An 18,854-nucleotide genomic window follows, 5' to 3' on the forward strand; every position below is an offset into this window, starting at 1 on the left:
TGATATAGAAAATATGGTTTGTTTATTTAGCATCCAAATACAAAAGAACATTGCAAAGATACAGCATTTGCACAAGTTAAGTTCAAACTGTTTTCAGTTTTGCTCAAGTGAGACATTTGGCTCATATGAAGTTACTGTTTGTGAAACAAATTTTAATTATTGGCTTCAGTCATCCTTCTGGACTGCTTAGAACTCAACCTGAAGGGCAGAAAACAATAAAAAGCACAGTCCAACTTTATGGAACACAAAAGCACACAAAACGAAAATAATTAGCAGAATTATGTGAAATTAAAGTGAAGCACTGCATAACAAACTCAGCATATTAGGGGGGGGGGCAGGAGAGATTGGAATTGAAGTTGGCAGGACTCAGCCATATAAGCAGACTTTCAAAAAGAAGTCCTACCAACTTTAATTCTAATCATGTTTTAAGCAAAACATATTAAATTGCATATTTGCCTTCCCCTTGTGTCAGATCTTTAGGACTATAGCTTTGTAGTGACTTTTAACAGTTTTTAAAATGTATTCAAGTGGACTTAATCTCCATGCTGTGGACCCTCCTCCAGTTGCTTGGTTTCTTGCATAAATCACACAGCTCAATAACTGTATCACATTAAATCAGTTGTCCTTCCCTGTTCTAGGCACTGTTGTGATAAAAAAGCATCTTGTTTAAATCATTTCAGTATTTTCTTTTTTAGAGTCTCTGCCTTCACGAGAATTTGCTGTTCATTTGTCCAAGTTTGTTTGTTTGTTTTAGTGTCCATACAACTTTGTCAGCATCAAATGCCAGTCCTTTTTTCTGTTAATTTGGATTCATCCATTTGCAGGAAATCCAATAATAATTATTTTTTAAAACCTGCTGCTGAACACCCATTTGCAATATTAAGCCCCCCATCTGGAAGCACCCAGAGTCTCAGTTTACTGGCTTTGCATTTCTGTTTCATTTCTGTGGTGTAAAAGACAGGATAAGCTTCTGGCACAAGACAACCACTTTAACAGCTTCAAGAGGTGGGGGAAAAGAGGTTTTCTATTCCCAATCTCTTTCCATCATTCCAAGAAGCCTGTTCACTAGTAGCAAAGTTCTATTTGCAAGATTCATTTCTTATGTGACTAAACATCCTTTATTAGTAAACAGCCTTTTCTCTATAGAAAGCTCAGGATTAGCAATATTTCATTCTGCCTAATAAGAAATGTGTGCAGCTCAAAGGTTTCTGTGGTCTCAAAGAGATGCGTTCTAATTAAAGCTCAGCATATTGTATCATTACTCTCATTTCTCTCGTCTTCTTTCTTTTTCAATCATTGGCACATTAGCAATTCCTCAATATTCCAAGATTTACAAAAACTACACATACACACAGACACACACACACACACACACACACACACACATACATACAGTGGTTGCTTGGGTTGCGAACATGATCTGTGCAGGAGCCACGTTCGCAACCCACAGCGTTCGCAACCCGCATCTGTGCACGCGCAGGTTGCGATTCGGTGCTTCTGCGCATGCGCAAAGAGCGATTTAGCGCTTCTGCACCTGCGCATGCACCGAAACCTGGAAGTAGCCCGTTCTGGTACTTCCGGGTTCAGCGTTGAGCACAATCTGAAAAGACGCAAACTGAAGCGGCTGTAACCCGAGGTAAGACTGTATATTAAAAAAATCAAAGGTTAAGCTTAAGGATATTTACACCATTATTGCAACATCATCACATGAATAAATAGTTACAAATTACTTCTGCTTTTTTAAAGCAATCAATGTATCTTCCATGCAACAGTGTATCTCGAATAATCAAAATCACCTACAGAGCAGTCCCACACATTTCCTAGAAACCTCCCCTGTATCCAACTTGTCCAAAATAAATGGGCATAGCATAAAATAGGTTGTTTTGTGGAACTCTATGGTAGAACATACCATACCTGGATTAGATATTTCACTTTGATACCCTTCACTAGTAAAGCCTCAAAACATTTGTGAAGCTTCCCAAAAGCATAAGGTTTTCTTTACTTTTCTAACATGCAAGAACAAAAAAAATTCAAAATTAAGGGGTTTCCCCCCGCACTGTTCCCAGAGCATTTTGTACTCATACATTCGATTGAGCCCACTCATCCACAGCACTAACAAATGGAAAAAAGATTTCATTGCCCTAAGTGACACTAAAACTGAACTTTAATTTGGGATGTGTCACTTTGAATGGCATTGATACAGAAAGAGAATCTAGAAGGCATTGTAAAACGAGAAGTACATTGTATCCATAGCTGTTGTTTCTCCCATTTGATTTACAGAAGCGGGAAATGCCAAAACTGCTTTAAAAATCATTTGTGAAAGTGCCAAAGTTCTGAGACTCATATCCATAATAACACCACCACAAAACATGGTGAAAGAATTGATCTGCCTGCTTATACAGTACAGTATCATAAATATGAAGTTGTCTTATCCTGAGTCAGACTAATAGTCCATATATCTCAGTAGCGGTAGCAGTTGTCCATGTCTTACCGTAGACATTCCCAGCTTTCCCAAAATCCCAATTAAGTCCCAATGGCTTACGAGGTGCAAAACATACACTCCACCAATGATGGCCTCTCCTCTTTCCTCTACCCTCACAGTCTCAAAGTACTGTTTCGGGGAAGGAAATGCAGGAAATGCAGCATTGTACCCACTGGAGTAATTGGGGAAAAATAATGGATAAGGTATACAGTATATACCCAATGAAATTTTGCTCAGGTTCACCAGGTACTGGCACCATGCCTTCCGACATACTCCATTTTCATTGGACATACTCCATTTTCATTGGATAGTCAACCTGCCCTCTTCTTTAACCACTAGCCATATTCATTTATATAAGTAAATATGCAGATAAAACAGCTTTGCAAAGTATTTCAGATTAAGTGCTTATATGAGCCTGAAGCTTCATGAGTGCAGTCTTGAACTCAGCTTTATTTTAAAGGAATTTGTATCGGCATCCAGTAACAGCTTACTTCATCCAGATTTCTGAACATTCAGGTGCTTTCCGTATTCCATGCCATGTCTATAGCTATATGCTTTACACCCGCAGAAAAGCTGATGCTGTGCTCCGGCAAAGTTTTCTGGTGCTCATTAAAGTCGTCCTTGCATTGCATCACCGATTGCTCCCCACACATCAAAGACAAACTCGTCTGGAAATGCAAAGTCTCCTAAAGCTTCATCGAGGGCAATGGCAAACTCATCTGGGTTGTTCTTGCCTTTCCCAGCTTCTACCATCGTTGCAGCTAAAAGGAAAAAGAGGGGAGTACTTAGTTACCTACTGCATTTTTCAGAGACACAAATATGAAATACTGTAGGGTGGTTACTTATAGATGACCTGCTTTTGGGGGGAGGGGCGGATTGCAACCTGCTGGAAAATGCAATTTAAAAAAAATTAAGGGAGAACATTAATCAAGTTTCTAATAGTTTAGAAGCACAAGTTCTGGTAAGTGTTTTAAGGAAGGGCATAGCTCATTGGGCAAAAAAATCCTGCATTGCAGAGAGTTGGACTAGATGAGCCTCAGGGTCCCTTCCTGGTCTACAATTCAACATACATAAAATGACACACATGCACACAAAATAGTTTAGATTCAAAGGTGCCCTTTCACTCTGGCCAGGAACAGCACTTCACTAACAGAGGAAATGTTCCTGGCCAGAAACCAGCACATGTAAGGAAAGTGATCACAATGCAGGGAAGTTCTTCTCTTAGCACAAGCTGTTGCACAAATTCTGCTCTAGCTCTTTTAAAGCCTTTTTTTATTGCTCACTGGAGTTTATATGCTAACACCTGTAATTTCCTTATGCTCCTGGCACTGTAACCCAACCCTGGACTGGAGCTGCACCAGAAAAGGTCTTTCATGAGCCCTTGCAGAAAAGTTGGTGGAACCTCATTAAAGTCATCTTCTTCCACTTGCAGTTCTCTGGATCCAAATCAATGTGTGCAAGAGAATGAACTGTGCAGTGAATAAAAAGGTTAAGGTAATATGTCTAGTATTCAAGGATCACTAGAAAGCAATCTTAGAAACGACTGCATTTGAGTCAGACATATTACATTTGTCGAACAAAAATATAAGAGTTCAAGACAGATTTTAACCCAAAAAAGCCCACAGTTCTAGTGACCATCGCATCTTTAGTAGTGAATAAATTGTGTTTAGTGAATGTGGGTAGCGCTGTGGGTTAAACCACTGAGCCTAGGGCTTGCCGATCAGAAGGTCGGCGGTTTGAATCCCCACGACGGGGTGAGCTCCCGTTGCTCGGTCCCAGCTCCTGCCAACCTAGAAGTTCGAAAGCACGTGAAAGTGCAAGTAGATAAATAGCTACCGCTCCAGCGGGAAGGTAAACAGCGTTTCCGTGTGCTGCTCTGGTTCATCATGCTGGCCACATGACCCGGAAGCTGTCTGCGGACAAACACCGGCTCCCTCGGCCAGTAAAGCGAGACGAGCGCCGCAACCCCAGAGTTGTCTGCGACTGGACTTAATGGTCAGGGGTCCCTTTACCTTTACCTTTAATTTGTGTTTATTAAGATGCTTTTCTAGTTACACTTACTATATTTTGAGTGTCACGTTTATATAGCATCAAAAGTTTGCTGGTATTCAGTGGTCATGTGCTGACCCCTAGTGCTCGCTGCAAAGAACTGCTATATAATGTTATAAGCTTTTACATGTTAACGTTAATATTTTTTTAATATACATTTTCTAGTACAAATATTGTGACTTTTCAAGTGCAATTCTACACACATTTACAGGACCATGGGCGCATTTGATGAGAGCAGGAGCTGGTTCTCAAGGGAAAACGTGCTCGTACAAGTAACCTACCTGTGTGAATATCAAAGGGAGAGACTTTCAAGAAATCAAAGGCCCTTTCCCATTCTTTGAAAACCTTCCATAAAGTTAAGGTAATTTTTTTAAATAAAAAAAAACCCACATACTCCATTTGTGGGCCCAAACCCATGCAACAGATTCACCATTACAGTGTCAAACATCACCAGTTCTTCTGATCTAGTTATAGAGTTGCTGTCTGCATTTTTTCAGGAGAAATTCTTTTCAGCGTCCCAAGTGGCAAGCTAAGTTGCATTTGCTTATAGCACTGTCCTAAGTACTTTAACTATAATCCCATGGGTTTCAGTGGGATTTACTTCCAAGCAAAGTGTGCCTAGAGTCGTTGCAAGGAAGTTACATGCTAAATGTGCCCCAAACAGACACCTTTTACACAAATAATAATAATAATAATAATAATAATAATAATAATAATAATAATAATAATAATTTAAAGTGTTACGGTCCATTTTCAGAAAGGCACACATGTCCCTTTAGATCCCAGCTGGATGTGGAATTATTTTGGTAATTTGAGTAACTCTTAAATTTCCCTCCTGTTGAGCCAGTAGGTTCACAGTTCAAAAGAAGATGCCACACGTTTTAAACATTTGCAGCCGCTGTGTATCTAGTGTAGTATCAAAAAATACGTGCATGATTTAATTTGTAATTGATCTCCATGTCACTCAAATAGCAAAGAGTTCTTACTCAGCTATATTGTAAACTTCTATACCTCAAATGACTTTGCAGGAATCAGCATTTAGTGGACATTGAAAGCCTTCGTTACCTAAGAGTAAACTTTTCTGAAATGAGCACAGTGGGAAAGGGGCAGCGTTAATCTTTTCCCTATTGAGTGCATTTCACAGTCCTAGCGATTAGGCTAATTTAGCATGAGTAATACAAATGAAATTCCTAACTGAACAGTAAGTGGTGTTATTGGAACGAATCCACTTTTCACTTTTCATTTTCGCTGAGTGATTGATCATATCTGCCGTCATGGGCTTGTATCCTGCTAACAGGGGGGGGGGGGGTCATCAGCAGGCAGTCCATTTTTGGCACTCCCCATGGCAGTGCCCTCTGCGCCCCACATCTAAATCTGCTCTAGAGAGTTGGGAGGGGTCCTCAAAAGCAGGTTTGGTGGTGAAGGAAAAAAGAGGAAGTGGCCAAAAAAAAAAAACCATCCATCCCAGTTCCACTGACAGAGTCTCTTCTGTCAGTTACCACTGGATGCCACCATGGTATGAAATTAACTGGCATCATGTCCTTTAACAGATTTGTGATAGCTAATTGTTATATATAAACAGAACATTGACATAAGAACCATGAGACCCAACAAAATGTGATCATTTCGTTGCCTTACTTTGCGCTCTCGGATATGCAGAGATGATATAGCGGCTCCACACACAATATACATTGACAACCGGTGTATGCTTTGATTGCGACAAAAAACAACAACCCCGTTTTGAAAACTTGGCCCTGGTCCTAATGCACATGGAACAGTGTGTGGAATATGCAATGCACCCCCCCAAAATTTTTTTAGATATGCTTGCATATATTCATCATCTACATTATCGGTACAGTAAACTCCAGCAGCACCAATTCACTGTTTGGGAGAGATGGAATACATATTCAGTCTGCAATCCTCTACCCATTTACCTCAGAGAAAGCCCAATTGAGCTCAGCAGGATTTACTTATGAGCAGGCATGTATATGATTGTGTTCAGTGTGATCAAGTCCCAAAAAGGAGATTTGTGTTTTCAAAAGTTGACCACGCCAGCCACCAGTCAGATGGGTGGCATATGAACAACAACAACAACAACAACAACAACAACAACAACAACAACAACTTATTATTATTATTATTATTATTATTATTAATCAGTTAAAGATGCATATGTGGGATTTAATGCAGCACACACATGCAGCGTGCAGGTTTCAACCCCACACATCTCTTTTGCAATGGGATCTGTGCATGAAAGCAATCATTTAAATGTTTTGGACAGCTTATCTTCAAGAGCTTAAAATGGTTCTGGTGTTGTGTTGGAAACCGTGCTGCGAGCAGAGAGACTGGAGAGCCATATTTTAATGTGGTCAGTTAATTGGATTCATAGCCTACCGCGGCAGTGGCTCTGGGCACATAATAGCTCTATATCCAGGTCGTTCTGAATACGGCTTACGGCAGCGTGTGAGGAGCAGAGTTTGCGCATGAGCATCAACCTCTTGTCTTGTTCACTATCACCCTTCCCATTTTCCAGGGCGACTGCTTGCATCAGGGAAGCAATCCTCTGTACACATGGGAGGCATGCATCTGGAAAATCGGAGGTCCAACATGCATCGAAGCCTCCGCGTGCAGAGGGGGATTCCCCACTTCATACAGTAGCTTTGGAAAACACAGAGGACAACATTGGCGAGGATGGGAGGGTGAACCCTGTGCACTCGTGCATAGCCTCTGCTACTCAAGCGCTGCTCTAGGCTGCATTCCAAATGCCTGAATATGGCTAATACAGTATGTTAAAATGCTTGTTACAATGCAATGCAAAATTTAAACAAACCGGAAATCTTAGAACACCTCACACTTTGAAAGTGCAAACAAACAAGCAAACAAAATGTAGGATGCAGGGGAGACATTTTACAACACTTCCAGAAGATGCTCAGACTCAGATTTGGCAGCTCTCCAGCTGAACTAGAAATGAAACTTTCAGCGCAATCTTATACAGTACATGTAGCATTGGAAGTAAGCCCCACTGGGCTCACTGGGCTTAGTCCTGTGTAAGTTTGTACAGGGTTGTCCAGGGAAATACTACTTTACTCGCAGTTCTATAAACACCCTTACCTAGTTCGAGGTCTCTTATTCCCATGTACATTTCAAGAAGATCATCTACCTTCTTTGTAGCTTTTTCTTCAACATCTGAAGGCTTTGTCAAAACGAAAACACATAAGGTGAGAAGCGTTGATGGGACCGAAGGATAGGTTTTCCCACCCCTCCCCTCCCCCTTCTTCTGCAGAGGTAGAAGAACTACATCCTCTATGGTCCCCTGGATTATTATAACATGCAGTAACTCAGATACCCGGGTGACAGAGAGTGGGGGAGAAGGAAGAAAAACTTCCCTGTTCTCAGTGCTCACCTCTCCAGCTCATCCCAGCACCACCAATTAGAGGCAAGTAAGGAATGAGGGGGATTTGTCTGGGGTGGGGCAGGAATAGGATTGTCTTAGAAATATGTTTCAATTAAACTAAGGTAGACTTTTGGTAGTTTGCGCAGCTGTAAAGGTAAATGTAAAAGGACCCCTGACCATTAGGTCCAGTCGCGGATGACTCTGGGGTTGCGGCGCTCATCTCGCTTTACTGGCCGCGTCATGTGGCCAGCATGACTAAGCCGCTTCTGGAGAACCAGAGCAGTGCACGGAAACGCCGTTTACCTTCCCGCCGGAGCGGTACCTATTTATCTACTTGCACTTTGACGTGCTTTCGAACTGCTAGGTTAGCAGGAGCTGGGACCGAGCAACGGGAGCTCACCCCGTCACGGGGATTCAAACCGCCGACCTTCTGATCGGCAAGCTCTAGCCTCAGTGGTTTAACCCACAGCGCCACCCGCATCTGTAGTCTAACACAAATCAGAAAAATTGGGACAGTTGAAAAGTATATAACCTGCTTTCAAAAAACAATACCTCACAATCACAGTGTTTTTTTAAGCAATAGCACTTTCCAATAAAATAAGAAAAGGAGGAGGACCTGCATTTGTTGCCACAAACGGGTCTTGGCAGGAAGTAACTCTCATTTAAATTCCTAGGATTTTCCCTTATGTAACGTTTAAGAAGTAAAACAGAAACCCCTGTGTTTTGCTATTGTTATAATCTGTTCAACAACTGTGGCTACTTAAGTTTTGATGTTGGAGCTCACCATTTCTTCCACTGTTGCAGGGCCTTTGGATCTCAGTCGAAGAGTCTCTCTCCCTCGGGAGATTTTTCCCTCTGCAAAACCTCCACCTTTCGACCGTGGTTCAATCATTTCTGTAGCAGACATATTAATTAGGCAATTTGGAATTGCGGTCCAAAAATAATAGCTGTTCTTTTAGATTATAAAATGGCAAGTCAAGATTAGGGTCACATTCTGCAATGTGATGGAGATTGGCAATCAATCAACACAAACATCTAAACTGGATTCTGCAGGGCTGTTAAACTGCTGGGAAAAGTCAATGTTTCAAACAACACTTTCTTAAGAGCTCTGGCAGGAACACTAACTATCCATACAACAACAAAAACTTAGTAAATAGACAAGATCCAGCAAAAACAGCTTGTTGTTTTTAGAAGTTTCATTACTAACAGTTTAGTACTGCCTAGAGCCTTAATCTAAGCTACTGAGTGTTTATCTGCAAAATACTTTCAAAACGTTGTGTAAATTATTTTTCAGAAATATTTCATGTGCTTTGGCAAGCCTATCCAGACTTATAGAATATTGACATGCACTTTATAGAATATTGACATATAGAATATTGACATGCACTTTAACTTTGCTTTTAGTTTATTGTTGATTGTCTTTTTTATTATTATTTTGAGCCGTTGTTTTTAACTGTTTTGTACAGATATTTTATTGTTTTATTCCTTATGTAAACACTTTGAGGTTTTATTACAATGAAGCAGTAGATAATTTTTGTGAAATAAATATGTTCTTACAATGCTATTGCAGACATTGCCAGCATTAACAGTTTTAAAATGCCTCTTTTTAAAGGTATGCATTTTGACACCAAGTGTCCGCTAGGTTGCACAACAGCTCTGCTGATCATTTTATACCTTTCCTTTCCTTCCACTAACCCCAAGTTCAATCACCTGAGATACCACTGAAAATTGGGAACTTTCTGGAATTATACTAGGGCAGCTAATAATAAAATGAGCTAGGCAAGTGCTCTTCAATCAAATGCTCTGTATTACCTTCTCTAAAGAGAGAGGGCAACACTACATCCCACTAAAAGTTAGGAACGAAACTTCTCATAACTCAAATGGACTACATGCCTGTGGACTGAAGGGCAGACACAGAATAAACCTGCCAATAACAACTGCAGTATATGTTTACCTCCTTTATAACTCTTTGCCCTGGTTTTTGGCACTTGAAATGCATATTTTGAGGGTCCACCTTACATTTTATTATTCTAAGTGGTGTTAAACTGTTTTTCACATTGCATTTTAATTGTTGTAATCAGCACTGAAGGGCAGGCAAATTAATAAGGATGATGATGTTTCAGTCATCCAAAAGTCCCCCACACTAGTGTTGTAGGGCTAAAAACATTTTTTTACATTGTTATCCCACAATGTAGGTTTCTAACATATTTAAGCAAATAAAAATAAAATTTAAAATGTTATTTTAAAAAGGAGGGAAGGTCTTTCCCCCATTCAAAAAAAAAAAACAAAGTCAGGACCTCTCTCTATTCCCTACCCCTCTTTTCTTTTACGATATCAAGCTTCAGAAATTACTTATCACTGTTTTCCAAAGGCTAAGTTGCCAGCAGAAACAAAATATTATCACTGGGCTTCACTCCTGAAAACTGCTTCAGGTCATTCAGAGACCCTAGGATTTGTTTGGTCATCTATCTGAAGAGGGTAGCCACATCAATGTAGATGGTTAGAAGCTGATTGAACTGATCAGCATAGGGTCCACCATGCTTTGTTTGACATCATGCCTTCAGACAAATGAATCTTGTGTTCGAACCCATAATCAGTACAGTTGTGCTATATTGCAGTTGCAGCTGGTTTCTACATACGGCACTGTACAAAGTGCTGGTTTTGCCCTATAAAGTCCTAAACAGTCTGGATCCATGGCATCTGAAGGACCAGCTTCCTATGCATTAACCTACCCAATAATTACGTACTGCCGTTGTGACAGCACAGACTGCACTGTGAGAGGGAAAGAAGAGATGAGCCAGCCTACTATCTTAGCTCCCTCCTGTGGTCTTTTGCTGCTGCCACCAAGTGGAAGTATTTTATTTTCCTGGCTGCCTCTACCCAAACAGCCCTTTATCCTCTGTGACTTCCTCACTGACCCAGCGGACTACTGTACCAGGCAGTATGGGAAGGCAATTGGGCATGGGGTGAAAATCAAGGCGTCGGAACAATCTTAAAGCAAGAATAAATGTAGCATTTACTGCAGGTTTTGAAAAGTTAAACACAGTAAAAGCGGATTTTAAAATAGTTATCTGTAAGAATCAGTCATTAGAATATCAAAATACTATTTAAAAAGGACTGTTTCCCTACAAGATCTAATAATAAAGCCATTTATTTCAACGCATCCCAGTTTACCGGCAGTTCAGCGTCCAGCCTTCTAGCTTATGTTCCCATAACTTGAGCCTGCTACACAGTACCCAGAACACAAATACAAAGGTCTGGGTCCCATGCTCAGTCTGTGCCCCTGTTGAATTACAGCTGTAACAGCAGAAGGCTTATTTCATGACTAACTGTGGCATGAGGAAGGTGATTCTGGTGGGAGGTTACAACTGGGGAAGGAAGAGTTAATGCCAAAAAATACCCCCCCCAGCTGCATTTAGGCTTCCCCTGTTGTTAGGATCCCACACAGAGAGATAAAAGCAAGTTCATGGAACCCCAAGCGGAGCATCATACATACATGGTGGCTGCAATTAGCTTAATAAGACAATGTTTTATGTCTCACCCTTCTAATTGCTTAAGCTTCCTCTGACTAATCAAACAGGCCAAGTTTTACCCAATTTGGAATCAAATACAAAAGGAAACTACAGGTATAATTTATGGCGGATACATGTCACTCACCAAATGATTTCATAGGCTCTACCAATTTTAGCGTAAATGTCTGACCCTTCTCCAAGTCCTTTAAATTCTTAGCAACTTCATAATGGCGATAGCCCACTACGCTTTTTCCATTTATAGATTCTATGTGATCACCAACACATACCAGTTTTATTTGGTCAATAAGACTGCCTGCTTTAATTCTCTGTTGGATAAAAAGGCATTATTGTTAGTTGCGATGAATGCAGTAAACAAACAGCCTGGGCCAAAAGGGCTATGATGTGCACAGTATGACACACACAAAATACAAACCACAAAGCTCACCTTTTGAGCTAGAGGGAGTAAACAAGGAAGCACTGTAAAAGGATACAAAGAGCCCAGTTACCCAAACTAGGATATAATTTAAAATCTTATTGTTCGATTGAATTGATTTGCTGCTTATAACCCTACCATTTTTAAAATAGGTCTTTTTTTGGCCTTTTTTCATATAAATTTTGTTGACAAAAATAAATCATTTGTAAACATGGAACAGTGCTTGCGCAGGCAGATTGCTAGTTACTTTACCTTCAGTGCAGGCAATGTACCTCAGGCTAGACCTACAACAAATAACATTTCATATTTATCAAAATCAATACTTAAGGAAGGCAAGCATGCCGTGTAATCAAGAACTCAGACTCCATGTACATGTTCATAAAATGTACATGATACTGCTGAGTTATAATATTGTGCTACTTAATTCTTAGGGAGAATACATTTCTGGTCACCCAGCAGTTTCTGGGAACAAGGTGATTATCACTCCCAGTAAGATATTAGATCATTAGGAAGATTCAATACACTCATAACACTGGATCCAGACAAACCCATGGGCGAAACTCCATCAACAAGGGCACTCTGCTGTGGAAAGGGGGCAAATATAATTTCCACCAGTTCCACCTTCCCCCTGCAGTCATCGTCCCCCCTCAAAAAAGCTGCTAGAGAGCATTGTGGGACCCTCTGGAACAGCATGGAGGTGGCATAACAGGCTGCAGGTGGAAGGAGGAACTGGCAAAAATCACTGCCCCCCCTTCCTTCAGAGGCAGCCTCTACTGGACCTCAGTTCCTCCATGAATGAGACATTTCCATTCAGAAAGCATAAGGCTGAATCCAACCCATAGCAGACCAAAATATACTGTATGTGTTTGAAAGGATGGCTTTCACTAGAAAGCATAATGGGGGGGGGGTTGAATCCCACTCCCCCTAGTGCCACAGCCCCGACCCAATTTTCCCTCCCTGTGGCTTTTTACATTGGAGTTGGAAAATCTAATACAGGCAATTGTCGTTTTGCATGGGGGTTACGCTCCAGACAACTGTACATGTCACAGGATCCATGTAAATGTTCCGTTCCGCCTCACACTCATTACACCCTTTTAGTGTCTTTGGGGGTCACATCTGGGTTCAGCAGTGTGCGCACGTGCGTGCACAAGTTGAACGCGCATCAATCGGTTGTTGCCTGTAATGGTTCTCCTAATATCAGATCTACTTTTGCACTGAGTTTGGAAACACATCTCTTGACAAGTGCATATGTACGCTAATAACATGTCCCTAAACAAGCCAGCATACCGCTTCACGCCTACCGCTACCAATAACCATATAATAGTCAATAAAATGTTGCTGACTGTGTTTGAGTTAGTGTATTCTAACAATGAGTTGCATCCAAAGCTGCCCTTCCATGAACAGAAGGCTTCCTTTGGTTTGTGAAAGGAACTGAAACCCAGTGGAAGTTTGAGAGGAGAGGGGTCTGGATAAGCTTTTCCGAGGGCTGAAGGGGAAAGAAGAAATCAGTGGGAAAGACCTCTCTCCAAGTGGGAACATCCAATGAGTTTAATTCTTCAATGCCCACATTCAAATTATTGCTTTTGGATGTTTGTTAACTTACTTCCATACTGCCAATACTACACCATTCTTGCTAACACAAAGAAGTATTTGAAACAATTTGCAACTCCATTTCTGCTCAGATCTCTCACAACTCATGGCATTATTCCTACCTTTATGAAGGCGCATCCATTTCCATTGTCAGTAATGGTAAGCCCAAGTGACTCCTCTGATTTGAAAACCTCCACTTCCTTTTTGACTCCTTTTACATGAGCAAATATAAAGTCTTCGAGACCAATCTGCACTCCTAAGAGCTTGTCCATATCAATTTTGTGCGTGTTCAAAGTACAAAACATAATCTACAAGGAAAAAAAGAGGGAAACAAATGCATTTTATCTGAGACAACTGGCATACACTGACATCATATGATGGCCAATAAAACTGACCCATGAATGCAGATGGTGCAAGCTGCTGTACCCTGTGAAAGTTTCTACACTCTTCAAAGTGCTCCTGTAGTCTGAAGCATGTGATCCCTTTGTCTATGTGTAGGTTGATCACAGAGGCTTTTCCATGGAGAAAGCCTGTGTCACCCATAGAAACAGAACCTTGAAATTATGCAGCTGTAGCTTTTACACACAATGATCTCCTGAAATCTCTGCAATAATTACGTTACATAAAGATTTGCCGTATAAACCAAACATAAAATATCCCATGGGACGTAACATTCCACTAAGTACTGCAAGATGGGTCTTGCAGGAAGATAACCAATACTTGAGAAGGTCGGTAGGAGCCTAATAAGTTTTTAAGTCTTTAAGTCTACAGTTAGAGGAGTCGGTTGGTAGAAGCAGGCATGAAGGTGCTCAAAAGTGAAAGTTATTGAGACTGGGGTGCAGAAAAGAGTGAAGAAAACTGTGTCTTGCCTATCCTGTTTCAGCACCTATCATTCCCTCTTTATCCAAGTTTCTACAAAACCCAGATCGTGAAGCTGAGGCTCCAATACTTTGGCCACCTCATGAGAAGAGAAGAACCCTTGGAAAAGACCTTGATGTTGGGAAAGATGGAGGGCACTAGGAGAAGGGGACGACAGAGGACGAGATGGTTGGACAGTGTTCTCGAAGCTACGAACATGAGTTTGACCAAACTGCGGGAGGCAGTGGAAGACAGGAGTGCCTGGCGTGCTCTGGTCCATGGGGTCACGAAGAGTCGGGCACGACTAAACGACTAAACAACAACAACAACAAAACCCTGTGTAAGCTGCCTGGGACTCCCTGGAATCTTGTACCACTTGGAGATCGGGGGTGATGTGCAACAGTAACATAAAAACTCAAGAATTTAAGACTGAAGGAACATTGTTTTTACAGTTTTGCAAAAGAAGTGTTTCCTTAGGTATCCTAAGCAGTGGATCTATAAGAGGGGTATAAGCATGAGGATCTGAGTAGAAGAAAAAGGGAACACAATAGAGACGTCTTTAGATGTTGCTAAAAAGTTATGCTACATTGCATGAATTTGTTCAACTTAAAAACAAGTTGTTACTGCCCATGGAAGTAATCCTTCAACTAGGGCAATTCACTGGCATTGAATTTTGTACTTCCTGGAGCAAATCATAAATGCTGGGTCTTCCTTTTTCACTAATGCCAAAAACCAATTATATTAAAATTCATCTAAATAAGAATAAAGTTTTGCACAGACTGGTTTTCCCCACACAAATGTTCAGATAAGCCTGACATCAGCAGTATGCTAAAGCACAACTGCACTGTACAACCTACATTCTGCTACAGCTTGGTTACATCCATGCTGTGTGCTGTTTCACAGCCAAGTACAGGCTGGGCTCAATAGTAACCATCTGAACATAATACTCAGAACATAATTTCAGATCAGCTAATGGTTTCTTTCCCTTAAGTGCAAGAAGTAGTCCTGATTATACATTTCTACTCAGAAGTAAGTCCCATTGAGTTCAATGGAGTTCACTCCCAGGTTAAGAAAGATTTTTGGGGGGGTTAGCATAAAAAAGCTATGAATAAATGTGGATAAGACTGCAGCCTTAACCAATTCAAAGTACAGGTGAAACTCGGAAAAATAGAATATCGCTGAAAAGTGCATTTATTTCAGTAATGCAACTTATTATTATTTATTTTTCTTTTAATTTTTACAAATGCTTTCTTTTGGAAATTCCACAGTAATAAAGCAAATAGTTACGATAATACAAAAATAAACATCACTATTACATTTCATTAATTACATTCCATTTATAATTGACCCACCTAATGACAAATAATTACAATTACAACAAATAAAGGCTTGATGTATCTTGCTTTGCATGTCATGCATCTATCTCATATATTGGTTTCACCTTTTAAGCTGCGTTACTGAAATAAATGCACTTTTTGACGATATTCTAATTTACCGAGTTTCACCTGTATTTTGCTTTTACAGAGACTGGAAAGATATGGCATTGTCTACCCAGCAACCCAGGTATGATAACAAGTTGCAATATAATGAACCCTATAACAAGAGCCAAGTTCAGGATATATTTGTTTATCTGAATGTCTCCCAACCAATTAAAGATAAAATAAATTTGCATATTACCAAAAGTTCAGTATAAATGACTTTGAGAATAATTTGGGGGGGGGGGAGAAAACACTTAAATTTATCCTAGGTGCACAAAATTGCAATTCAATAAACAAAAGCTACCATGAGTTGTTAGAAGGAATTGCCATCTTTGCTATTTTACATTTCATTAATTTGGGTTTCTCTAATATACATTATTCCCTGTCACATTAGTATAGCAGAGCCTTCAAACATGAACAATTTCAAAATCCATAATCACTGTGGAAGAGTAAGAAATGTTAATTAAGAAATGGTTAATTCAATATTCAAATAAGCATTTTCAGTTTGAGTTTCCTGTGGGGTTTTTTAATTATTCCATTATGAATTCATACTGAAATGCAAGATTTTCACTAGCTTTAGATACAAACAGAAAAGAAAAGCCCTCATAACCCTTGTTTTTGCTAGGTTAGCCAATGAGAAAAGACCCATTATTTCTATGTGACTTGCATCTAGAAAGTACTTTTTCATTCTCAACAAATTTTAACTTGCAAGCAGTCTGCAGATCAACTAAAACTTTCAGCTAATTAAAACTCTGAAGCGGTACTAAAAATACAGTTCAGCCCTGATAAAACATTCAGGAAATAATTGTAGTGCCTCCATATAGCAATTTCCAAGCTCCTCAAATATTAGCATTGCTAGGCCTTGTGATTCGCATTAACAAAATCACTGCATTCCTGTTGTTTTTCTTTTTTAAAAAAACCAAGGGCATTTGCCATTTTTAAAAAAATATTCTTGTTACTTTGACCTTGTCAACATGCAGCTATAATCTCATAACTGGTTTCACACCTTTGACTAGATACAACTGGCAAAAGAAAAGAAATGTGATATTTAGAAACATGAGATGCTCTAACTCAATTTAGAACTGCAACTGGGCAGCACAAGCAGACTGCCGCCTCTTCATGAACCAATTTTATGCCACCTCCATTGGGGAAGAAATGTCAGCCAAACTAGAACTTTGATTATTCATTCCACTGTGCGTTTTTCTAGTGAGAATTCATTTTTATTCTTATTTTTATACGAGAAAGTGACAAAATTCTGTCCATCAGCATGCATTGTTAGGAAATTGGTGTTTAAATCTTTTTGCCAACCATACTAGCACTCAGCAATCCATTCCAATAGTGACTGTGAATGTGCAACAAAGCACACCCATTTCTTAGTCCCTAACAGTCTTTTGCTGGCCTCTAAACTATTAACTGCATTTGTTTGACTGTAATTTAAGCCTGATCTGTGATTGTAATATTGAAGATTGATTGATTGATACAAGAGAGCAATGGCAGAACAACAAAAGGTTTCCCCCCTGAACTCTTAAAGGAGTAACTCAAAGTTCAAAATAAACATGGCAAGAAAAGAACAAGAGAAAAACATAAAATAGTAACATGAACATTTTATTTATTTAAAATCTATATATGTCACTTTTATTAATAGAAATCTCTCAAGGTGACTTGCATGTTTCAATAGCAATACAAAAAAATGTTAAATACTGTAAAAGAATATTTGTACAAAAACAAAGCACTAAATGAACCCGAAATAATAAACACCTTCTTGGGGTGTTAATACTGTGAGCTGCTCCCTTGTAGGCTCAGATTGTATATATTTGTAAACAAACCACATATCATAAAGATACCAGTCAGCTCTGTACCTCAATCCAAAGGGAACAATGAACCCTGGGTAAGTGTCTGTCACCCCTGGAATTTTGCACCGCTTGGAGACTTGAGGTGGCATGCAACAATATTTTGCAGGAAATCGAGTCTCTACCCCAGACCTCAAGGAACGGGCAGGGTGGGCAGAGGGAATGTATGGGAGAAGATGTTTCTAGAAGGCTGCCAAACCCATGCCGTTCAGATCTGTAAAAGGGACACACTTCTTTGCTTCCAAGTTCATCAACATTGACGAATTTGGAAGCAATTAGGTAGCCAGGGGAGTTGAGATGCCATAGGTGTTCTATGCTCCCTATAAGGAGACATGTTAATACTACAGCATTTTGTAACATTTACCAAGTGTTCTTTTTCATTTCATATCAAACTCAGTTTATTTATTTATTTTGTTTAAAAAATAATAATGCTGTTGCAGAAATTCCAGAGCTTAAGTGTTCATATTCTAGCAAAGGTTTGGGGGAACTTGGCTCATACTTCACTTAATAGAAAGCAAACAAACTCCACTTCCTCTGGTTTTGTCTATGCCCTCTTTTCAGGCATTATGAAAAGGTTGTGGAAGTGGAGCACATGCATGCCTCAAAAAAGAATTTCTGCTGACTCAACACTGTTTCCTCCTCTTGCTGCTATCCCTAGTGCAGCCTCCCAAAGGAGGATGTACTAGTTTGCAGAAAGGTCCAACAAGGGATAGACTCGTAGAACAAATTTCATAGCAATGCGGTGATAAATCTACAATCCTTAAAAACAACTGATTCAATGGGAAATCCACACAAGGAATGACATAACATCAAGAAAGCCCTGGATTTATTTTTAGCTGTATCAAAGTTTCACTTCACCAACAAGTTTAACTCACTGTTCAATAATTTACAGTAACCAGCACTGAAATAGCTATTCCTAGAGCAAGAGAATTCTGCATCCATTACTTGAAGTAGAATGTTTCATGTGTGTTAAATGCACCTTTGTTTTCAGTTATTTACAAATACATTCAAGTTACATGTTGCCACAATGTATAGTAGAATTTACCACTCACTGCTGACACAAAAAGGGGCTTTGCTTTTATACTTTTTGTGTTAATGTTAGCAATGCAGTCCTTAACTTTTCAGCCCTTTAAAAAAAAACAACCCAGATGTTAAGTGCTGATTGAACTGGACACAGGATGAAATGCAGGTTGCACAATCCTTTTCTG

General features: G+C 39.8%; 1 protein-coding gene across 1 annotated transcript in view; it reads right to left on the reverse strand.

Annotated features, from left to right (window-relative positions):
- The window catches only part of GIPC2 (GIPC PDZ domain containing family member 2), a 23,031-nt gene continuing 4,177 nt past the window's right edge, over positions 1 to 18,854 (reverse strand). Inside the window, exons 2-6 of the mRNA XM_035123689.3 lie at positions 13,583 to 13,768; positions 11,583 to 11,763; positions 8,710 to 8,819; positions 7,643 to 7,724; positions 1 to 3,243 (exon numbers count right to left, since the gene is read on the reverse strand). Of these exons, the coding sequence (XP_034979580.3) occupies positions 3,092 to 3,243; positions 7,643 to 7,724; positions 8,710 to 8,819; positions 11,583 to 11,763; positions 13,583 to 13,768 (711 nt within the window). The 3' untranslated portion in view covers positions 1 to 3,091. The remainder of the gene's footprint in view (positions 3,244 to 7,642; positions 7,725 to 8,709; positions 8,820 to 11,582; positions 11,764 to 13,582; positions 13,769 to 18,854) is intronic.

This window comes from Zootoca vivipara, chromosome 7 (assembly GCF_965207765.1).
Source record: "Zootoca vivipara chromosome 7, rZooViv2.hap1.1, whole genome shotgun sequence".
Lineage (NCBI taxonomy): Eukaryota > Metazoa > Chordata > Lepidosauria > Squamata > Lacertidae > Zootoca > Zootoca vivipara.